Here is a 25,419-nt window from a genome sequence, read left to right as displayed (position 1 = left end):
AAATTTAATGAGATAAATAAACATTAATTATTTTTTTATAATTTAGATGTCCATACTTCATCACTAATTTTGAAATAGATGGTATCTTAAAGTACAATTTATACCCACTTAAAAATTGATTTTCAAAATATTTATTTATATTGAGATTCAATGCTCCTATTTATTTCTCTAAATATTTTATTACCCTACTACACTAAAAGGGACAAATAAAACTCTCATTTATTTTAACGCGCGTTCAACCCTAATTAAATCCATTTGTATTCAAATATAATCCAAACAAGCATAATATAAAGCCAATCCAATCCCACTTAGTCCACTAGCTTAAATCGTTAAGAGACACTTTAATTTTAAACAAAAGCCACCTCGAAACTATCATTTAACTCAAGATTATTTCAAAGAAGAACACTAACAACAATTCAGATAGTGTTGTTTGACCCACAGAGATAATAAAGAATGATGAAAGGAAAGGAAAAATTATGTATATACATCAACGATAAATTAAATTGAACTGAAAAAAAAAAGAAGTAATGAACTAGTAAATATATTATATATTATTGGACATATGTGAATAGAGAAGATATGGAAGAGGGAAAAAGTTCTCCATTGTTAATGAAACTTTAGTCCCAGGCATATTACAAATTGTTTGTCCAAATCTATAACATTTGCAAAATTCACACATAACACTGATTCACCGTACACAAATCTTAACAATAAATACATAAAACACATACAAGCTTACTTAACATAAAGTTGTGTATTCAAGATGTCTTTTGTATATTTATGGCATCATTAACTGATGAGGAGGAAGATGAGATTGGGTATGACTGTGTCTTCAACTAATTACCTTCCGTATGCAATGTTTCAGATGCGTCGCAACTATAGAAAACGGTTAATTCTCTTGTTCCATAAGTCTGAGTTGTGATCTCCTCTAGCAGGCCCTCCCTCTCGACATTGTCTTGTTCATGTTCCGACGACCATGGGTGTTGCATGAACCTTCTTAGTGTATGCAGCTCCTCAACCACTTCCTTCATCTCAGGCCTGTCTTCCCCCTTCAAGTACAAACATCGTTTGATTAGCTCACTAAGTTCTTGAATAAATTCCATATTACTTTCCTCTTTCACTTGATTGTCGAAGATATCAAATACACGATTCTCATTCATGAACAAAGCAAAAGTTGTCACCAAATTTCTTTGTTCCTCGGGTCCTTCAAAAGAAATTGCTTTTTTACCAGTAAACAACTCCAGGAGAACCACACCAAAGCTGTAAACATCACTTTTGTAGGTCAATTCATATGTTTGAAGGCACTCGGGATCAATGTAACCGTGAGTGAATTGCACCAGTGTAGCGAATTGTTGCTCATCCTTGGGTATTAGCTTCGAAGCCCCAAAGTCTGAAACTTTGGCATTGTAATCATTGTCTAGAAGTATATTGGAAGGTTTTATATCTCCATGAATAATACTAGGAGAAGCTTCCATGTGCAAATATTCCAAAGCTGTAGCGGACTGATATGCAATCCTTAGTCGAGTGTCCAAAGAAACTCGAGATTGATTCTTAATTTTATGAATAAGATGACATAGAGTTCCATTGGGGACAAACTCATAGACCAGCATTGGCATCTCTATCTCCAAACAACAACCCAAGAGCTTTACTATGTTGTCATGGTTGATGCGTGATAAAATGAGTGTTTCATTTCCAAAACATCTCTTTAGGCTCTCATCGATGAGCTTTGGTTTTTTTATAGCCACGATGCATTTGTCTTCTAAAACTCCTTTATACACGATTCCATTACCTCCTTCACCCAGAATTTGTTTGTCATCAAAATTATTTGTTGCTTTCTCTAGTTCTTTGATTGCAAATATTCGAAATGTAAGGTTCTGTTCCTCCTTCATCTTTTTCTTTAAGTCAATACCTCCATGCTCTTCAAAATATCTTCTCTTAATCTTTTCAAGTTTTCTTCTTTGATAAATCACATAAAAACACAAACCGCATGATAGCAAGAAAATGATACCGACACAGACGCCTGCACAATGTTCGAATAAGGAGTTTTTAAGTTAGTAGGATATGTAAAATAAAAACCCATACAAAGAAATATCAATTTTCATATACATATTTTTTTTTTCATACCATTTCATTACTAAAATGCATAAAGATTAAAAAATAAATTTCAACAACATGACTCAGACTAGGAGGTTAACCTGGTTTGACATGCTAGGTCAATTTGATTTGTTAGGCTAATTAATTTAGTCTAGTTGTAGTAAAAGATAGAATTTATCACCCAATAGTTTTACATGATCGGTGCTACGAGAAGTTATAGTTGACCACTGCGAGAGATTGTTCATTCAATCATGTCTGAGGGACAATTAATTTAGTCTAGTGATAATTGAGTTAGATGTACAGATTTATCATTAATTTTTAACTTTTATCATTCTCAGATTCAAAGAGCAAGCAATTACTAATTGTAGATAAAGTACCAATAATTAATGGTAACTACATACCTATCACAATCTTTATCACTAAGGGCAGTCGCCGTATGGGTGGTATAGGGATGAGGATGGGAGTGGGGAGACGGAAGCAGCCAGTGCTGGAAGCATTGCCCGTTGTGCCTTGCGGACAAGAACAATTATAGCCACCGAGCGTGTTGTAGCAATTGCCTTTGCATGGATTTGGATGAATTTGACACTCATTGATGTCTGCAAATAGTTAATAACATATATTGTTATTGTGGCAATAGCCTTTGCACAGATTTGGATGAAGTTGATGGTACTCATCAATGTCTGTAAATAGTTAAATAGAGATTTGAATCTTACAGCATCTCTAATGAAAGTTTGTGAGAGTTTTTTAAAATCAAAAAGGCTGAATAAAAAAATTTAAACCATGGTAGATATATATATATGAGATTTAAGGTTTATAGTTCAAGAGTAGTAATGAAAACTTAAACATGTTCTTTTGTATTAAATTGATGTATATATATGGAGTTATGCAATTACATGCTATGAATATATATCATAAAAAAATTTATTTAGAGCTTTAACCATTGAGGATGTTTCAACTAGATTTTATAATATTGACATGACATATTGAAATCATAAAAAAAACTCATTTAGAATTTTAACGATTGAAGATGCCTTTAGCTACGATACATTATATAAAATTTTCTCTCTAATAAAAAATAGACCTAAGAATATTAGTCATTTTTTATGGACCTCCATTATTACTTTCTGATTTACTCTAATAGTGGATAGAAAATTTATATCAAACCAGCCCATTTACCTTCAGGATTAATCAATTCTTACATTAGAAAATTGAAGGAGGATGGTCACATCATTGCCCCTTAGCTCTATCTCTAGCCGAGTCTAACTTGACATGCTAACCTAAAAAAAATATTAAACTAAGTAACACCGAGTCTAGCATAATCGATTCGGTTCTACGGAAATTTTCTACCGGTCATTAGGATAAATTGGGGAAGCGCTCACGGTGGGTGGTTCAAAAGTCTAGTATCCCATGGTTGCACGCTCCATTTAGAGAAAAACTCCCTATAAATGTATCATAATTGGAGATTAAACTATAGATATTTGGATGATAACTTGACGTCTGTCCACTGTACCGTAACCTAAGGGTAACTTGACATTTTAAGAGAATGAGTCAATTGAGAAGGTACCCTAACTTTCTATTTATTTGGGATGATGAAAATAAAAATTTTATAATAGAGAAAGAATTTTAGTATATATTTTTTATTTTATAAAAAATGAATTATTTTTTATTTATCTATTATAAAATAATAGACATACAAATTTAGGTTTTTTTTTTGTTGGTAGTGTCATTGATCTTTGGTCATAGGAATGGCAATGGGGTGGGATGGGGACGGGTTTGTCATCCCCATCCCCGCCCTCGAATTTCACCCCCGTCCTCATCTCCGTCCCCATCTCCACTTTTTCGGGTTCGGGGATTCCCCAAACCCGAACTATCGTGGATCAAATCCCTATCCCCGACTCCATCCCCGCTTTCATCCTCAAATTAATTTAATATTATTATTATTTTACTATTAATATTAATATAGTATTAATAATAATTTTATTATTAATATTTTAAAATTGTTTAATATTAATATTATTATCAATATTATTATTAATATTTTTAAAATTATTATTATTATTATTATTATTATTATTATTATTATTATTATTATTTTCGGGACGGGTTCGGGGATGGGGACAATATCCCCATACCTGCCCCGAACCCGTCCCATCCTCGAAAAAAATCCCCGAACCCTTCCCCATCCCCATCCCTGAATAAATCGGGGATCCCCATTCCCATTTCGGGTTTTCCCCGCGGGACCCCAAACCCGCGGGGAAAATTATCATCCCTATTTGGTCAAGGTTGATTAGGTTGGTCAAGCTTGAGTTAACTCAAGTTGAGTTTTTATATTTGAGCAATATATAGGTGGTAAAGTGAGACGTCGAGTAAGTCAAGGTTAACCGAATATTTGACGATGTTAGAAGTCTAACGTGACATTGACATGATGTAAGAAAAGTCTAGGTGGATCATAGTCGACCAGACACTTAAATGATTAGAAAACTAACAATAAATTGACATGAAGATGAGAAGTCCAAGTAGATCATGGTTGACCGAATACTTGACGGTCAGAAGTCCAACAGTGAGTTATCATGAGAAGGTAAGTCGAAGAGGGTCGTTGAGAAACGAACACTTGTCACAAGAAGGGAATTCTAAGAGGGTTATAAAGGACCAGACACTTCGCATGAAAAGTGAAATCAAAATGGATCATAGAGAACCAAACACTTGGTGATGATGGAAGTCCTGGCAAGTTAAGATTGATCGAATGTCAAACAACGATGAAGTCTCGGTAAGTCAAGGTTAACTGGATGCTAGGTAATAGGAAGTCTCGGCAGATCAAAGTTGATTGAATGTTGAGCAAAGAAAGTCATGGTAGGTTGAAACCAATCAGATACCAGGCAAGATGAGATTATGAGAATTCAACTTGGTAAGGTAGAAATAGGAGTATTACTTAATTAATAAGGTGTATTGATCAACCGATAGACTCTAAACCCCAAAATTGATATTTTGAGATGTTTTTAGCATTTGCTATAGTAACTAAGGTTTATGTTATAATAACTAGGGTTACTATAGTATTGGGGCCTACTTCAAACCTTAAACCTTAAAAATTAGGGTTTGATATAGTGATTTTAAGAGTAATCATGTTAGGATTTCTACTATAGTACTTTTGCTACTGTAGTAAATCGATTGGGGACTTCTATCAATTGATCAATGACATTGTAGTAGTAAATAGAAGCTTCCCGAATCGATTGCTCGATTTAATTGGAGGCAAGTAATCAATTGGTGAGTCTCACCATTTGGTTGGTAAGGTAAAAAAAATCATTATGTAGGTTTAAACGGCTGGATTCGATAACAATCAATTGGTGAAGTCATACCAACAAGAGACAATTCCAAACAACAAGAAAACTCCCAAAGCAAGATTCATGTAAAGTTATTTATGCGAGTCCAATCAATCTAGGTTTGATTGGGTATAATCATGATTTTAATGTGTGTATTAAAAAGTTTAAGTTATGTTTCATATATATTTGATATATGTATTTGAGTCATGCAGGACTTGATGAACCACATATGAGAAACTTGATGCAGCCAAGCTTGGTAAGTTTATCCTATGACTCGGGTCCTTAATATCGGTGAAGGATGATGTGGAAAGCATCCAAGAGATCGTTGAACGAGGAGCAATGGAGTGGAGCCAAGGAAAGCAGACTTTAAAGCAACATGAAGGATGGCATAGAGAAGAGTCATGAGCTCAAGTGCATATGAGGAATGAACGCTGAGGAAGAAGGCTTCAAGGGTAACTTTGAAAAGGATGAGAGACTAGTCGACTGAGGCAAGATCCTGATGGCTGCGAAGGTCAGTCGACTGATGATGTTTCCAGTCAACTGGTAGAGAGTCGTTGGTAGAATCTCGGATTCTGTAGAGTACCATTGGTTGTGTCCAACATTAGCATCAGTCGACTTATGGTGTTTCTAGTTGACTAGTAAGCAAGAAATGAGTTGACTTGGGATCAACTCTTTCCATTTTATTTAAAGAAGCTTGGGGCATGAAGAAGGGTATTGATTGTTGTTGTATACTCTTAAGTCTTTGCCCTCAAGCTTCCAAGTCTAATACTCTTCTTCCTAAACTTCATTCTCAATCTTGTAAAGAAGAAGAGTGTTTTATGCGAAGTTTGCTCCACCGAGAAGGAGTATGCATTAGTCGGAGATTGTCGAGGACTAATCCACCGACAGATTGAAGGGTCGTCCACCTCAAGGACAAATCGTGGAGTAAAAGCTTTATCTGAACCACATTAAATAACCTTGTTAGAGTTTGTCTTCTTACCTTATTTGTTTTCATTATTCCACTACATACTAACAAATTTTAGGAAGAGAAGGGATTGAGTGACCGTCTATTCAACTTCCCTTCAAGTCAGACCATGATCTAAGACAAGTGGTATCAGAGTAAGGTTCACCCTTCATCGGACTAACCGCTAAGAAGAGCACTATCAACACAATGGCCGACCTAAGCATTCAACCATCGAAGTTTGAAGGAGATTTATCTTGATGGAAGAAGAAAATTGAAGTATTTTTGAAACCGACTTTGAAATAATGCTAATAATAAAAAATAGTTTTGAGATGCCTAGGGATGAAAACAATGCGATAATTGAAAAATCAAGATGGACTAAGAAGCAAAAGAAAGAGCACTTAGCAAACTCGAGCAAAGTATTATCTCCTAAACGTGCTTCCTCAACAAGAAATCAATTGGATTGGAGATTACTCAAGTTCCAAGAACATGTGGGAAAAATTGGTTGAGCTTCACAAAGGGACATCATAAGCAAAATTGGCAAGAAGAGACCTTCTCTGATCTCAACTCAATAACATCAAGCTTGAAAGGGGAGAAAAAGGTATCCATGTTATATTCTAGAATTAAAGAAATCATCAATAGACTATCAAGTGTAGGTGAGACACTTACACATTGGGATGTGATGATGAAAGTCATCAATGTCTTTCCAAGAACCTCCACATGGATGTCAATAGTAGATTCTTTCTACATTTCAAAGAATCTAAAGGTATGTATCCTAGATGAATTCTTTTCAACTATAGAGCTTCATGAAACTTGTGTTGAAGGGTTAGATGGAGACGCTCATAGATCAAGGGGAGTAACACTTGTGGCTAACAAGGAGAAGGGAAAAAAGAAGAAGTCACCATCTCCACCATTCTCCAATTCCAAGGAGTCAAGTACTTCAATAGATAGCGATCAACAAACATATATGGTAAGAAGGATGAGAAAAATATTTAAAAATTTTAAATCTAACAAATCACATGCTAGGCGAAGTTCAAGGGGGAATAGTAGAACAAAGAAGATCATATGCTATAATTTCCAAGAAGAAGGGCACACAAGGATCAATGTCCTCTATTGAAGAAGAAGGAAGAAAAAAAGAAGACAAAAGAAAACGGAAGAAGACCCAAAACATAAAAGCAACATGGGATGATCCATCATCATCGGAAGAAGAACACCATGTATCTCATTTTTCTCTAATAGGAATTGATGACCTTGCCTCTACCTCATCCGAAAATGAAGAAGAAAGGAGTCCAAGCGAAGAAGAGAGGAGCTCAAATGAAGGGGGAGGACAATCTTCCAATTTAGATTTTTCGATAAGTAAGGTATATAGTCTTCCCACTCATGAGATTTGCTTAAAGCTAAAAGGAAAAATAAATCTTTGAAAAATGATATTAGTTTTCTAAAGGAAAAATTAGAATCCATGTCTTCTAAGGTTAATGATTCCGCTAGTAGATATGCTTCTTCTAGTATAAATGTTTTATGTTTAGAAGAAGAAGAAAATAAAGAACTAAGAGAAAAGGTAGAATACCTTAGGAAGACCCTTGAAAAATTCACAATTGACTCCAATACCTTAAATATGATCATAGGGAACCAAAGAGCAAGTTTTAATAAAAAGGGGTTAGGATACAAGAAATCAAACAATAAAAAATCCTACCAGTGTCTAATTGCTAGGGGTAATCAAAAACGAAAAAGGCAGATAGAAAATGGATCCCTAAGGAATATTTTGTTAATTCAATTAGAAAGAATTTCTATTAGGTGTCAAAGTCAATCCTTAAGGATTAAAGGATTTTGGGATAGTTGTTGGACTTCATGATAGTTTTGATGTGATCAACTAGGTTAAGTTATGTCTTGTTATGTTTGATCCTTGTGTCTAAGTTTGCAGGAGCTTAGGAACACAAGAAGTCGATCAGAAGATGCAGCTAGTGAGAAGGATGGTACGGGAAGGGAGCCGACGGGCTCGGTGCATTCGAGGGATGAGGTGCTATGGAAGAGTACACCGGTGGACAAGAAAGACGTGAGTGACATTCCGAGTGATGAGAAGCTGGAGCGAAAGTCTGCTCGAGAAGAAGGCCGGAAATTGAGTTTGGGTGAACTCTCTTTCAGTTAGCCCACATCACCCAAGCTATCGGAGTAGCAGAAGAGCAAAAGGAGGTTAAAGATGCTGCTAGAGGCGCCTTCAAAGGGACTTGAAGGCGCCTCTGCACCTCACTGTGGAAGGCGCCTTCCATGGCTGGAAGGCGCCTTCGATGAATAATATGAAGTCACCTTCCAATCTTATGGAAGGCGCCTTCGACCAAGCAGAAATGAACGTTAGCGAGCATAAAACTTTATCCTCGCTTGCCTCATTGGAGGCGCCTTCCACCCCTATTCCAATAGCGGATAAATTTTCTCAGGGGCTATAAAAAGATCACTGGACCTAGAAAATATGTACAACTCTAGTAATCATTTCCTAGCAACTGTCTGAACTTTTCAACGTGTAAGAGGCTTCTCTGCCTTTAATGAAGAAGATTTGTTTAGCGCTTTTACTTACCTTGAATTAACAACCATGTAGGTTATAACTAAGTAAATCTTGTGTCTCTTCTTTCTAGTTGTTTCTTTAACTTATTATTATTGTTGCCTTTAATTTGACTTGAAAGAACAGGAAAAAGTTATTTATTTTTTCAAGCAATTCACCCCCTCTTGCCGACCTCGCTGCGCCAACAATAGTCAACCATAGAAGACATAATTCAAATCTTTTATAAATAGTTAATTTGAGATCTAAAGGGGAACACTTAGGCTTGGATAAAAATTCATGATAAAAAGCCTAAGTAGAAATTACTTTCATTATATCTCATAACAAACTATAAGCATGACTTACTTTATAATTCTAGTCATGGATGTGGAATGATAGGATGATATATTTAATTCACTTATACTTATAACAAGTTGATGAATTATGAAATGCAATTAATGTGCATCTTGCTCATAGATTATAGTTGGACATTTTAAATGTTTTGAAAATAATTTTATATTTTGTAAACTGTGGTTTAGCTTTTTAAAACATAAGAATTCAAAATAAATGTTCAAAATTGATAAAACATTGAATGGTTTTAAGGTTTTTGAGTGTTTGTCAAAACTTAAAAAATATAATGAATTTTCATAAAAATATATTTTTCCTTGTTAAAAATGAGCTTAAAAGAAATATGTTATCAAAATTTTAGGATTTTTTTTTTATATTTCTAGATTTTTTTTCGTATTTCTGAAGTTGATTTCAGAAATCAGAATATGGACTGAAGGTGTGGCAGTTAACTAATAGTTGATTTTTTGAATTCTGACTTTGTTTTAGAAATTGATTTTGGTTCACTCTTAGTTAAAGTTGATATCATAGTGTGCTTGGTGGTTGGATGTAATCTTTTTAATGGTGTCAAAGGGTGGGATGATAAAGTTTAAGTTAGAAATCATATTTAGTTAAGGGGGAGCTTAGAAATTAAGTAATAGAACATAAGTTATGAGGAAGCTTGGATTTATGCTTCGTGCTTATATATTTATACTTTCCTTTTAATTTTTAAGTTTTATTTATGTCTAACGTAAACATATTGCCACACATCAAAAATGAGGAGATTTTGAGTGTAATCAATCCAGGTTTGATTGGGTACAATTATAATTTTGATGTGTGTATCAAAAAGTTTAAGTTATGTTTCATATAAGTTTGATATATGTGTTTGAGTCATGCAGAACTTGGTGAATCACATATGAAAAACTTGGTGCAGCCAAGCTTGGTAAGTTCATTCTATGTCTTGGGTCCTTGAGATCGGTGAAGGATGGTATGGAAAGCATCCGAGGGATCGTCGGATGAGGAACAATGGAGTGGAGCCTAGGGAAGCGGACTTCAAAGCAATATGAAGGATGACACGGAGAAGAGCCGCGGGCTCAAGTGCATTTGAGGAACAAAGACTGAGGAAGAGGACTTCAAGGGAAACTCTGAAAAGGATGAGAGACTAATCGACTGATGATATTGTTAGTCGACTGAAGCAAGATCATGAGGGCACAGAAGGTTATGTGCTCGACGGTTGCGAAGGCCAGTCGACTGACGATGTTTCTAGTCGACTGGTAGAGAGTCATTAGCAGAATCCTGGATTATGTTGGACACATCAATCGACTGATGGTGTTTCCAGTTGATTAGTGAGTAAGAAATAAGTTGACTCAGGATTTGTTTTAAATCTTAAACTTGTTAGATTAATGGATTAATCTAATTAGATCTTAAACTTATTGGATTAATGATTAATCTAATATTTATTTGAATTTTTCAAACAATTCTAAACGAATGAAGCCCACATTCTTAGATAATATCTTAACAGATAAAACCTGATCACGTTATTAGATAACCTTTTATTAGATAAAACTTGGCCACATTTTATTCATCTTATTAGATAAGTGACGATTGTACTCGTCTAGATACCAAAGTGGCACGAACATTTTGATCATGCTTAGATCGGCTTGACTCTCTAGATTTGCAAAGGTTATGTGCAAATAGATCGCTAGAAATATGTCTTGAATTAATCGTTTTAAGAGGTGGATATCAATTGTAAAATAACAATGTTGTGCATAATGTGTTAAGGTATGCTAACCAGGGGCGGATCTAGTGGGGGGAGGGGCATCGGCGATCATCCCTCCTTATTAGCGGTGGAACTCCTAGTATTATAGGATTTTACTAGTGAAGATAGAGGATACTACCCCTTGTTTCGTATAAAAATTATCTCTCCATACTTGAATTCTTGGATCTATCATTGATGCTAACATTTTCGTTCTCCAAATAGTACTTTGAATGGAATGATTTTTTCTCCCCCTGTCGTCTTGTGTTAGTCAAATCTCTCTCGACAATGCTTGTGATCACGAGAGACAACTCGTCTCGAATCTCGGGGTCGATGGAGTGTAGATCAATGTAATTCATGTAAATTCACTTTACTTACTATTTATCTTCCTAGTCACCATGATTTACCTCCTCTATATTGATCATGAAAAAATTGATGGCTATAGTGCAGCGGCAGGGCCTCAACGTTACTCAAGATTAATTTATAAAAACATTGATAACTTCTGGAACTATGATACAATAATAAAATATCTAAATTATCATCCAAAAGACCCACAATTCGAAAATTGATAAGAACACGAACCAACGTATTTATTTTTTACCACACGAGAGGCAACTCGTGACCGCGGTCGACCTTGCACGTGGCTGCCAACGGCTTAGCTCGTGGCCACGAGCTACTTCGATCTCATTTTTTTCCTCACCTCTTTCTTTCCTTTTTATCTTAAATATTTTTTCTCTTTCTGTTTTATTAAGTTTTTTTTCTTCCTTTCTTTTCTTATTCTTTCACCTCGGAATAAACAGAGCCTAAAACATGAATATATATAGGTCCAAGTAGCTCAAGTAAAGTACCTTGGCATCCATTGCGGAGGTAAGGGTTGCCTTCGAATCCGATCGAACAATTGCAAAGGTATCCAGGAGCAGCGGAGGAGTCAACGCACTTGCTGTGCTCACTCACACAGGCGTAACTGCTGTAGTCTAGCCGGGCTTCCTCGCACGTTGTGTATCCGATCGCCCAACTCAGCACCACCGGCACCCTTCCATGGTAACTCTCATCCAAGAAGTCGGTGGTCGTGATGTAAGAGCTCTGGAAGCTGAAATTATTCTCCTCCACCAGCACCGCGTAGCTGCAAGGGCTAAAGCTCCTCGTGCTGGAGCCGTTGTGTTCGGAATCAAACCAGACGGCGATGTAGTCGAGGCCCCGGGGAACGGAGGTTTGGCAGCAGCCGAGGCCGGCGCACGAGCCGGATCCGCCGGCGGAGAGGCTGTCGTTCTGGCAGAAGGTCATGCATCCGCTCCGGTACGGTTTGCCGCCCTGGGTGCCGTTGATGTAGGCGAAGGTGTCGCAGCCGATGACGGTGAACTTGTTGTCGGCGTCGGAGAATCTGTACGGCCATCCGTTCATTTTGAAATACCACTCCGGGCTGCTTTGATTATAGCAATTCCACGAGATCAGATTATACACCCGCATTTTGCCCTGCGACAACAAGATATCTATGATCTCCACCGACTCCGCGCCATCGCTACCTAGAAAAAGCCGGTCGTGGCCGTGGGCGTTCTTCGTGCAGGCGAGTGTGTAGAAGTTGCCGAAGGAGCAGTTGGGGCCGATGCCGAACGGGTAGGGGATGTTCACATCCCCGCAGCTCGTCAGGCACTCAGCAGCCGGTACTTGCTTCGGCGGCTGCGGCGGCGGCGGCGGCGGCGGCAGCAGCAGCAGAACTACCAAAGACACAATCTCCATTATTCTCCGAGTTAATGGAAATTGGCAGTTAAACTATTTGAAGTCAATGGATGGAGTACAAGTCTTCAAGTCAATGGATGGAGTACAAGTCTTCAAGTCAATCGAGAAAAAAGACAAATGCTACAACACTTGCCAAGTCCAACTCAGTTGAAAGATAGGGCCCACATTTCTTGAGAGGGGTAAATCAAGGGGCTTCGCAAGTTTATCTTGTTAAAGATATGTGGGGTGTTGTTAATGGAGGAAACATTTTTGCTTCAATCAGTGTACCAAAAAACGCCGAGGATTTTAAGAAGTGGAAATAGTTAAATGTAAAAGCTTACTTATTTTAAAGAGATATAGTCTCTCATGAATTATTCGATCATATTATATGATAGGGGAGGTAATAGGAGGGGTGCCATATGGTTAAAGAAAAATTAAGTCTTGTTGAGGTGGTGGTGAAAGTCAACAGAGGGCTGCTCCCCGACTTTGTGCTGCGCCTGGATCCAGGCCGTTCCCTACTCTGAGCGACAATCAGCTCTATGTAATGCCTAACTCAGCGCCGCTCTCGGCTCCAAGTCGCTCCCCAGCTTGGTGTCGCTCTTGGTTCCGCATCATCAATAGCTTTAAGTCAACAAAAAGCTGCCCTCCGGCTATACACAACCCTCGACTCCGTGTGATCTTCGACTCTAGACCGTTTCTGACTCCGTGTGGTCTCCGATTCCAGACCATATGTGACTCCATATGGTATACGATTCGTCTCCGACTCCAAATCATCCTCGACTCCGACTTTCCCAGATCTGGATTGCCAGATTGGTACACCCAACTATTGGCAACCTATTGGGTGTCTCTATGCGTGTTTTTAAAATTTTGTTTCAAAAATAAAACATTATAATTTTCTAAATTATTACAACACACGCAACATACACATACATACATGATATACACAAGTGAAGGCATAATTATAAAACATAAATTTTCAAAAAAGGAAATTATACCCACGAGTTCGTAATCAAATCTTGTTGAGAGCGTTTGATAGCCTCACAAGATTAGTCTCTATCAGAATCAACAAGCAAACCTAATGATACTTGCCTCTATTGATATCCATGCTGAGATATCTTTAACATGGCTTTGCAAAGCCACAAGTTATTCATCTCCTATCAGCACTAGCCAAGAATGGAGATGAAGTGATTCAAGAGAGATCTCCGGCTTGACTTTATGCTCGGCAACGAGGACAATCCGACGACACAAAGCGAGGTTCAATCAACAACTTGGCCGACACAAAAGGAGGGAAATAAGCAACAAAGAAGTTATTGTCCGGTCCAGAAAGAGCTGCTATCCAGAGCTTTTCCTCGTTGTCCGGTGCCCACGAAGTCGCTGTCGATAAGGGACAACGTACCTTGAGGCTTCGGGTTTTGGTAGCAACGTTTGCTCACCAAAACGAAGCTTGGGGAGGCCTAGAACGCAACTGCATAGTGACGGACAGATTCTGTCCACTGATTGGAGGATATTGCAGGTGGTGGCTAGCCATTGCCTAGGAAGCTTGGGCAGCGACGACACAAAGAACTCCTTTGTGTGGTTGGTGACAAGAGGGAGAGGAGATGAGAAGAGGTCTAATCCTATTATGTTATTCTCCAATCAATTCCAATTAATAACTCTCCTCGTAGAGGCACGAGGGATATACTTATACACCTCAGAGCAAGTCATCTCTCAAATCCAATAGTAACTTGATCCATTACCATTAAGTTTGATTCAAAATCAAACCATCTTGGTTCATAACTAAATCAAATCCTTTTATTTATCATTAAATCATCTCGGTTCATAATTAAATCAAACTCTTTTGGTTTATTATTAAATCATAATGAATCTAACCTTGTCTACAAGAGACATGATCTACCATCGCTTCCGTTGTGCCAAACACCTTCCATATTTGCTCCCCACCTGATTCTACCAGACTTAGTTTATCTCAATCTAAGAATTCAATTTTCAAACTTATTTTAAGTCTTTTTTATGAAAGGTAAATATATATTATCAAACAATTCACATCTATACAAAAGTGATCATGGAACCCCTTGTGTCATGTCTAGTGATCTGTCAAATCTGGAAGGGGAACCGTGATCGTGTACATGTGCCTACTCGTGTACCATCTCTCGCTATCTATGCTATGTATGTTGGTTGCCCGCTCATCCCCAAAATAAGATATTGAAAAGATATCAACCAACACCATCCATGATGTCTGTCCATGCTGTACATGTGTTTATATTATCTCTGTCCACGCTATGTCCTGAAGCCTCAATCAGTGGGTGCCTTGCACCCTCCATGCTATGTGTATCTACCATGTGTCTGTGAGTCACCAATGACTCCAAGTGATCTCTGTTAGCCTCCATGCCATGTGCATCTACCATGTGTCTATGAGTCACCAACGACTCCAAATGATCTTTGTCTGCCTCCTTATGTATCATGGGTCTAGGGCCACCTAGTGTCGTCTCCAAGACCCATGAAGTTACTTTAAGTAAGTGACCAGCTATCAGCAGATTTGATGTGCCTTTATCGTGAACCATTTGCAGCAGATTAGATAAACCTTTATGGCGGGCCTATGCACCCTCATGGGCTTTTTGGAAAAGCCTCAGTCATAAGTGAATTTGATGTTGTTCTTACCGTGAACCATTTGCTGCGGATTAGATAGACCTTTTTAATGGATCTATTCATCCTCTTGGGCTTTTTGGCAAAGCCCCAGCTATAAACAGATTTGATGTATCTTTACTACTAATCATTTACTGCGGACTAGATAGATCATTCTAAGGTGGATCTATTCACTTGTACATCACATCACTAGTATGAATCAATAGATTCTCGATTTATGTTGACCGTTCATAATTAACCATTAATTACAAATCAATCATGATGCGGTGGTAAATGGGGCGTACTAAGGACGAGTTAGAGGCGGGAAATGCAGCCGATGTGGAGGTCAAAATCAAGGTGGTCAACATCAGGGAACCAATGGGCTCGCCAAAGTTGATCGAGCGGGCGGCAGTGGGTCGAGCAACCCAGAGGCTCATATGAGCAGATTGCTCATTCGGCCGAGACGACCATACAGAGGACATTAGATGCTCATAACTAACCAAGTGAATGATAGTCCGAGCTATCCGGTCGGGCCAGGGCCAACCTACTGAGCCGAGCGACCGTGGAGGAGAACAAACTTGAGCAACCAAGGGGGAGTCTTGGCCGAGCGACATCCCCGCTCGGCTAAAAAATGGGACCCTCTGCGTAGCTCATCAGACCCTTCTAGGAGTTAGTGCCGCTGACAATAGGACATGGTCCACCGGTAAATCGTACGACGGAAGTTTCTACTATTATGTCAGAGATTTGCACGTCCTGTTAAAGTATGATGTCAGAGACACTTTCTTGATATTTCTTTTTATAGGACAGTTAGGAAAACATGTTCGCGCCTTGAGGAGCGTGCACATCGCCTACTAGAGCACTATATAAAGGGGGGATCCATGTAGACCTGACCCCGGGCCGGGTCTGGCCCGCACCCGGCCTGAGCCCGTAACCGGGTCAACGGGCCGGTTGCCTGTTGACCCGGTTCCCCGAGTCGAATCGGAACCAGCCCGGCAAGTTGCCAGGCCGGTTCCGATTTCGTTGGTGCAAAACCGGTGGACCGTCGATTCAACATTTGAATTTTTTTTACCGGCTTGAACCGCCGATTAACCGGCGGTTCATAGCCGTTGGGAGAGGGTGGGTTTTTTTTGGGTATTTTTTTCAACGATTAGGATCATTTAATCATTTTTTGATCAATGACTTTGATTCAGTGTTCGTTACTATCAAAACTCTATAAATAGAGAGCTTATTTCATCATTTTTACACACATCTTCTCTACTCTTAATCTCAATTTCATATTCTCTATACACTTTCATTTCCAATTTTCAATTACAATGGAAGGAGGTCACGGAGGTGCGTCATCTCGAGCTCGAAAGGGAAAGGAATAATGAATCCATGGGAGGAGGACCCCAACATTTAATCCACCGATGATGAGATCAAGCATCTTCCGAATTCGACACCCAAACACATTGAAGTACCGATGCAATTACTTCTAAGGTTCGGGAACTTCCTCCTCTAAAGTCTTCTATTTTCACTAAATATTTTGAGAAGGTCATTCTTCCGTCGGGAGAAATACGTGCAAAATGTAAGCACTGCAATGCTTCCTACAAATTCTAAGCCTGCAACAGCTATGGGTCGTTGAAACGACATATAGAAACGAAGCACCCGACGGAATTTGAACTCGATCGTTCTCAAACACAATTATCAAGATTTTCTTCAACTGGCGGTAATATCAATTCCGGTTTATTTTTATATTCAGATAATAAATTAAGAGAATCGTTAGCTAAATTTGTTTCCGTAGAACATCTTTCTTTTAATTTTGGATCTAAATGCACATTTGAAGATTTTTGAAAAGAATATCTTAATCCATGTGCTAAACGTGTTCCTAGAACTACACTTACCCGTACAATCAAAAAATTAGTAAAATAAGGAAAAAAGAATTTAATTGATGAATTTAGTAAATTAGATAATAAAGTTTCTTTATGTTCTGATATTTGGAGTGATCATTGGTAAACACATTCGTATATGGGTGTGACTTGTCATTGGATAGATAACTCTTGGAACCTCCAAAAAAGATTATTAGTTTATAGAGTTTTTGATAAATCACATAATGCTCATAACATCGCACAATTATTATGTTTAGTTTTAGAAGAATATGGCTTAACTCATAAAATATTTTTAATATTATTAGATAATGCTAGTTCCAATACTGCTTGTATAGATGATCTAAAATTTATTTGTCAACCTATTATTGCGGTTTATTTTTTCATATTCGTTGTGTATGCCATGTTTTAAATTTATGTGTTCAAGATGGTTTAAAAATTTTAGAAAGTTATATTAAACCAATTAGAATTGTAATTTTTTATTTATGGTCTCATCCATCTATAATGAAACAATGGAATAGGTTTTGTAAAACTAATGGAATGAGACCTAAAAAAATTCCACGTGATGTACCAACACATTGGAATTCAACATACCAATTATTACAAGATTCATTTGAATATAAAGAATTTATGTTCATTTTTTTGCACAAAATACTAATACTAATATATATTTATTTTCACAACAATAGAATATTTGTAGTAGTATTTGTGAAATTTTAAAAGTATTTAATGATGCAATCGAACAACTTTCCTGTATTTATTATCTCACTGCTCAATTAATTTTAGAAAATTTTTCTAATATAGTATTAGTTTTAAATGAACATATTAATAATGAATCTTTATCTCCTTGCATCTTAGCTATGAAAACTAAATGAGAAAATTATTTTTATTCTATTCCTAAAATTTATTTAATTGCATTTGCTTTAGATCCTAGATTTAAATTAGAAGTTTTACAAGAAATGTTAACTTTATATTATGACGCTTTAATTCCAATTAAAGATTCTTATTCTCTTGATCAAGTTAATATTATATATAATGTTAGAATTTATTTATATGATATTTATAATCAATATTATGTAAAATATAGAACACAAATTAATATTTATGAAATACAACAAACTACTAGTAGTAATTTGAAACTTACAAAAGCACAACTTTTATTAAAAGAACGGATAAAACGTCCACGAGGATCCTCAAGTTCCACACAGGAACTTGAGAATTATTTTATGACTTCTTTTGATTTTAATGAAGCAGATAGTGAAAATTTCGATATCTTAAAGTGGTGGTCACAGAAGGCTCAAAGCTTTCCCGTCCTCTTCGTGATCGCCAAAGAAATTTTAGCTTGTCCAGTGTCAACTGTTGTTGTGGAGCAGACGTTCAGTGCCGGTGGCAGCATATTAGATGAACGACGATCAACTTTGTCTCCCGACTCATTGGAAACCCAAGCATTACTGGACGATTGGACCAGAGCGGAGAAAAGAATCTAAGGAATGCAACTTTCAGATGACGAAGTTGAAGATTTTGATACTGAAGGAATGAATATGACAGGAACGGGAAATGGAAGTGAGTGAAAATATAAAAGAATAAAAATGTAAAAGAACTACGTGATCTTTGATTCCCCTAAGGGGATACGTAGGCAACTTAAATAAGTGCAAGCCTTTTTTTTTTAATAAATTTTAATTTATAATTTGTAATGTTTAATTTTTAATTTTTTTTAACATAATAATCTTGAACCGTGACGAATCGTGAACCGACAGTTTCAAACCATGAACCGTAACCGTCTTGGACGGTTAAGGTTGAGGGTCGACCTGCTTGGAATCGTCGAACCGACGGTTCTGAACCGTCGAACCATCGGTTCCGAACCATGGTCAGGTCTAGGTCCATGCACCGACGGAGGTAGGTGAGATAAGTTATTTGTGCTTGTGCTCTCATTGTTGCTACATTGCTACACCGTCTTTCCATTATTCTAATGACTGACTTAAGTGTCGGAGGGTCAACGCCGGAGACCTCTTCCCTGGCCCAACACTGACATTCTTTGTGTTGCAGAGCGGAACGGAGTCTTTACGCGGTCAACCGAGGAGTCACATCCCCAACCAGTCGTCTTCATTGTTTTTGGATATGATCATATTAGAGTTGTTTGTGGGAAAGTAACCTATATCTAAGACGTGAAGATGGAAGACGCTGGATGATTCACGACTGTGACACTGACAAAGGAGGAGTTGAACATGCTGATACAAGCCCGTGCTACCATGATGGTGGAGCAACAACAGTAGGCGATGACTGAACACTAGGTAAATGAACCCACGACGTCAGTAGAGGGACAGTAGGCCAGATATAGAGACGGAGCGGAGAATATATCCGTTTGGGGGCAGAACAAGAAGACGATCGACACATATGGGGATGTGCCAAATGCGTTGATTCCCTTTCATCGGGCGTTGTTCCACACTCCTTCAGAGGAACAAGGCCGAGCGGATAGGGGACAAGGATCCTCCTCGGATGACATACTTATCTAGGACGGGCGGAAGGGAAAGGCACCAAGGATTAATGACTCTTCGAAATGGATCAACTTACAGTTCTCTCAGAGGATCCTAGATGACCCACTACCTTGACATTATACTCCATTGACAATCGAGGAATAGAATGGGACAACCGATCCAGAGGATCATCTGATCAGGTTTGCCAACACAACCACACTCTATCAGTATATATCGATGGAGTGAAGTGTCGAGTCTTTGTCACCACTCTCTCTGGATTAGCGCAACAATGATTCAGGCGACTGCCAATCAGATCAATTCACAGTTTCAAGGATTTCTGAGTTGCCCTCCTGCATCATTTTGCCAACAGTCGCCGCCAGCAGAAGACAAGCGTTAATTTGTTCACTGTGAAGCAGGGGCCCAAGGAAGCATTGAGAGCTTATATCAAGCGGTTCAACCAAGTGACCATGGATATCCCATTGGTCATCCCAGAGGTATTGGTGAATGCCTTCTTGCAGAGGCTCACCGAAGGGGAATTCTTTCACTCACTCATCCGAAGGCCGCCAAAAGACTTTAATTAGCTACTCAGGCGCACAACTGAATACATCAATGTGGAGGAGGCTCAAACGGCACGAAGGAAGGAAGTGCCCGCTGAACACACTGCTCCCCTTGAATGACGGTCGGCTAGCAACCATCAACCCCTAAAGGGCCCCCTATCAGGAGCAACACAGCTGCACCAAGAACCCTGAGCCCATGCAATGTAACATGTGGAAGCAGAACGGCCAAAGGCTGTGAAAGGCAGATCGTGGACACCATTGATCTGCTCATACCATCGCTTGGCGATACAAATACTTGGGACTGTTACAACTTGAGGCCAGTTACAAGCTGGCTGGTTCCTCCAGGATACCGTCATCATTCATCCTCTCTTGATCAGCATCATCGACACCGATCAGATGAGCAAAGGGGAGAAGAGAGTCCAGTAGTCAAGCAGCGTCAACGCTAGCCTCAATGAAGAGGAAATACAAGTCCCGCCCAAGCTTCCGCTAAGCGAGCTTGACCTTTGACTCGGAAAGAGGAAAGTCGAAGTAATGCAACTCAGGGCGAAATCAAAATGATCACCGGAGGACCAACCGACGATGATTCCAACTGAGTGAGGAAGTCGTACACCCAGTGACTCGAGATATATGCTGTGGGATGAAGCAAGGAGAAGGTCGGGGGACAAGAGATCAATTTTGATCTTCGGGGCCTAGAGGGAGTAGAGATCTCTTATGATGACACCTTGATTATTCGAGCGGTAATAGCTAATTATACTATTACTGAACTTTCGTGGATACAGGTAGCTCGGTAAATATCATTTTCAAAAAGACGTTTGACCAGTTACAAATCGACCTAAGCGAATTGTAGCCTATGATGTCCCGTTGTATGGAAACACAGACAATGAAGTATTGCCGATCGATTAGGCTCGGCTGGCCATATCGCTTGGGGAGGAGTCTCTCAGGAGGACAAGAACTACAAACTTTATCGTGGCACACATCGACAGGACAACTAGAATTACCTTCTCGAGCGATTGGAGGATGCTACTGATAAAGTTCCTCCGATTGGGCATTACGCCACCTGATACAGAGGAAGACAAGTTGCTAAAAATGAGGGCCTTTCGGTTCACATTGATCGAAGATCATTTATATAAGAGAGTTTTCTTGAGGCTACTGCTTAAGTACATTTGATCAGATGACATTCAGTACATCTTACAAAAAGTTCATCAAGGTTCCTGCGATATTCATCCGGGCGGCATATCATTGGCATGTAAGATCCTATTGGCCGAATATTTCTAGCCTACATTACAAAAAGACGACACTTGGATGATGGTCACTTGCTTGTCATGCCAGAAATATCAGAACATCTCGCACCGACCTACCGAGGAGATGAAAGCATCCACTGTGGCTTGTCTGTTCGACTAGTGGGGCATGAACATCTTTGGACCGTTTCCCATGGTAACCCGACAACAAAGATTTCTACTCGTGGCAGTAGATTATTTCTCAAAATAGGTGGCAGCTGAGTTGCTAACCAAGATAATTGAGCATATGGTAACAAATTTATATGGTAGAGCATCTTGTGGTGGTTCGACATCCTCGCAGCTCGTCTCTGACAAGGGAAGGCAATTATTAGGGTGGAAGCTTAAGGAGCGGTGCGAGGGCTACGACATCGTACAAGCTTTCACTTCAGTGACTTATTCGTAGAGAAACGACTAGGAGGAAGTCACCAATAGAAAAATCCTTAGCGGGCTCTAGGCTCGGCTCGACAATGTGGGGGCTAGCTGGGTCGACGAACTTCCAAGCGTATTATGGACTTATCGCACCACACCTAGACAGGCGACCGACATAACCCCATTCCATCTGGTGTACGGGGGTGAGGCAGTAGTGCCAGTTGAAGTAAGAGTAGAGTCCGACCGGGTACAACTCCACGATGAAGGAAATGCTGATCGAAGGCTTATGGAGCTTGACTTGGTGGATGAAGTGCGAGATAAGGCCATCGTCCGGCTCATAACATACCGACAACGCATGAAGCAAAGCTATAATCAGAGGGTGATCCTGTAGTCATTCCAAGTTGGCGACTTGGTATAGAAAAGAGTGAAGTCGGTCGGTGACGTTACCAAGCTAGAATCCCCATGGGAAGGATAATATAAAGTTATTCAGAAGCTCTGCTTAGGAGCTTACTATTTGTAAGATGAAGATGGGAGAAAGCTCGGTTTACCCTGGAGCGCAAGCGGTCTCTAGCCCTATAGGGCGGGGTGAGAGGTGCGTGATTAAATTCAGATACACTTGTAAAGACGTATATTTTGTAAGTGTAGGGAAATAATGAATGAAAAACTCAAGTGTCCCAAACTCTTGTGTCGATTGGCTAAGATAAAAGTCGAGCGATGACTATAAACCTTTATACATCATTGCCAAAAAGTCTAGCGACAACTATAAACCTGGGAGTCGACAATAATAAAGTCGAGCGGTGATATAAACTCGAAAATCCATGATAATAAAGTTAAGTGATGACTATAAACCCGGGAGTTGATGTGCGTAGATTGTATACACTTGTTTAGCATGTTTTGACGCACATTCACGTACTTCGAGCATGCTTTATCTATGCATTTTCGTACTTCTAGCTTTTCTTTCAGTATATTTACTCTTTTTGTTCGGAAATCTACTTTTTGGGCATTTTCTGTGTGCAGGAGTCGAGTTTGGAGAAGATTTGACGCTTGAACGAAGAAGGAAGACACAAGCCCTGTGTGCCACACGACCATGACATGGGGGGTTGCCCAGGCCGTGTGGTAATCACCACCCGTGTGGCTGCAGCAGAGAAGGAAGAAGTCATGGTCGTGTGAGCATCACACGGCCATGCCAGCTTTGAAGCCAAGAGGTTCATGGCCGTGTACACCACACGACCTTGCAATCCATCCAGAATTGAAGCTGTACACAGCCGTGTAGATCTACACGGCCGTGCAGCATTTCCAGAGCCCAAGAATGTCTTGGCCATGTGCACCACACGACTGTGCAGGAGCTCCAGAGCTGGAGGCAGTGCGGGTCATGTAGATCTACATGGCCGTGCAAGGAGAGCAGTGGCAAATGCATGCCCGACCGTGTACACCACACGACCGTATAAGATAGGCAGTGAGGGGAGTGAGCCAGGCCGTGTGAGCTTCACACGACCGTGTTTCGGGGCCATGTGACACCCAAACCCCCCCCCCCTTCTATATAAGGTCTTTTTCAAGATTTGAAAGGGGATCTTCTCGCCTTTGGGAGAGAGCAAGATTTGGGCGATTCTTCTCCATCTTAGAGGGATTTTGCAACGATTCAAGGGGAGATCTTCAAGGCATCGACTCCGGAATCAAGGATTGGATCCGAAGACGTTCTTCATTGTAGATAAGCTTTCTTTCTCTCTTCTTCTCTTCGGATTTCTTACCTCATTTTATGGAGTAGATCTCTTGTTCTAGGATGGAAGGAGTATTTGTAATGGAGATTTGATGTAAAATTCTTGTGGATTTGCCAAATTCCTATTTCTATGATTTTTGTCTTATTTGTATCCATTTGATCTTGTGTGGATTGTTATGTTTGGACCTAATTACCATGCTTGGTTGAATGTTTGAATATCTTGTGGATTTTGTAAAGATTGTTTCTCATTCAATTTTTCGAGGGGCGTTCGTGACAGGAACAAGCCCGTGTAAGGACGTTTGAGGAGTAATCTTGAAGGGGAAATTAGGTTATTCAAGAGGGTAGGATAGATTGTATGCATTAATCTTTATATCTTAATGAGGTTGAGAAGTGATGAATTCTTATGTTGATTATCCGAGGGATGCACGTGACAGACAAGTCCGTGTAAGGACAACATAGGGTTCATTCCTAATTGATCACATTTAGATATATTTCAGTCTTAGACCGGTTGTCTATTGCAAGAGAGAACTGACAATCTTCTACAAATGACAGACCATTGAGGAATAAGATTTGGTAGATCATTTACATTGAATATCCTTACAAAGAAACCAAAGCTCCTAGAACATCCCTTTATCATTACCCTTATTCTTGTTTATTATTATTTTATTTCTATGTTTTACTTTTCATAGTTACACTTTGCTTTTGTGAATCAATTGATTAGTTGTTTAGCTAACTCGCGTTGAGACAACTTTAGTGGTTATTTCAGTCCCTGTGGATACGATATCTTTTATTATTTCTTATGACATTTCCATACACTTGCGGAGAGTCAACAGGAGTCGACGACAACAAAGTCCAACGATGACTATAAACCCGGGAGTCGACGACAACCAAGTCGAGCGACGATTATAAACCTGAGAGTCAACGCCAAGTAAAGCCGAGCGGTGGCTATAAAACCGAGAGTTTACATCAACTAAAGTCGAGCAGCGACTATAAATCCTAGAGTCGATGACAACAAAGTCGAGCGACTATTATAAACCCAGGAGTCAACACCAACTAAAGCCGAGTAGTAGCTATGAACCTGAAAGTCTATGCTAACTAAAGTTGAGCGACGACTATAAATCTGAGAGTTTACGCCAACTAAAGCCGAGCGACGATTATAAACTCTTGTGCTTCATTACCAAAAAGTCGAGTGGTGACTATAAAACCTTGAACATTGATATGACACCAGTCGAGCGACAACTATAAACCTCGGTTCAACAACCGAATGACGGATATAAAACTTAGAAGGTGTCATCGAGATTTTTGATTTAAAAGGCAAACATGTCGTTCAACCTACATTGAAATGATCAGCCGGATGTCTTACCAAATAATTACTTAGAAGAATGGAAGTGCAAGGATTCACACTTGGAAGATTTTTGCAAGTATTACAAGATTGTAAGAGGGGAAACTTAGCAGCCTTATGGAGTTGAGAGGAGATGCATGGAAGGACACTTGAAATATTTAACAGTGCTTTATAACAAAAGTTGGAAACCACTGAACGGGCACACACTCACCGATACTTAGAAAGCTTTACAAAATATTAGGGGGGAATACAAGAGGTAACCTAAAAATTTAAAGAGAAGACTACTTGAGGTAGTCGAGCACAACATTTGGTAGCGATTCGGTAAGCTTCTCCCTTTTTATAATCTTGTTGGTCAGCATTGAAGAGAGATAGCCATCATCCTTCAATTGTTGGAGGGTCCCATCAATGCCGCAGTTAAAGAGACGAAGAGCCTGATCTGTGAGCTTGTCGTTGAAGGGGTCAGAATGGAGATAGTGGCATTTGAAAACTTCAAACCATCTGGGCTCTTTCTCTTGGTATATTTTG

General features: G+C 39.2%; 1 protein-coding gene across 2 annotated transcripts; it reads right to left on the bottom strand.

Moving 5' to 3' along the window:
• Positions 1–582: 582 nt before the first annotated feature.
• Positions 583–12,723, bottom strand: LOC122009241 (wall-associated receptor kinase 2-like). Of its 2 annotated transcripts, XM_042565322.1 has the most exons (3): positions 11,810–12,722; positions 2,496–2,690; positions 583–2,020 (listed from the first exon to the last, which is right to left on the bottom strand). In XM_042565322.1, exons 1-3 carry the CDS (start codon positions 12,696–12,698, stop codon positions 837–839), a joined length of 2,268 nt encoding a protein of 755 aa, XP_042421256.1. In that variant the 5' UTR covers positions 12,699–12,722; the 3' UTR covers positions 583–836. The 2 variants fall into 2 exon arrangements, with proteins under 2 accessions (XP_042421256.1, XP_042421257.1); XM_042565323.1 differs by lacking the exon at positions 2,496–2,690 and having other exon boundaries at positions 11,810–12,723.
• Positions 12,724–25,419: the final 12,696 nt, after the last annotated feature.

Source organism: Zingiber officinale, chromosome 8A, assembly GCF_018446385.1.
Source record: "Zingiber officinale cultivar Zhangliang chromosome 8A, Zo_v1.1, whole genome shotgun sequence".
Lineage (NCBI taxonomy): Eukaryota > Viridiplantae > Streptophyta > Magnoliopsida > Zingiberales > Zingiberaceae > Zingiber > Zingiber officinale.
Note: the sequence above shows the minus strand (reverse complement) of the source record. Positions and strands in the feature narration are given on the sequence as shown.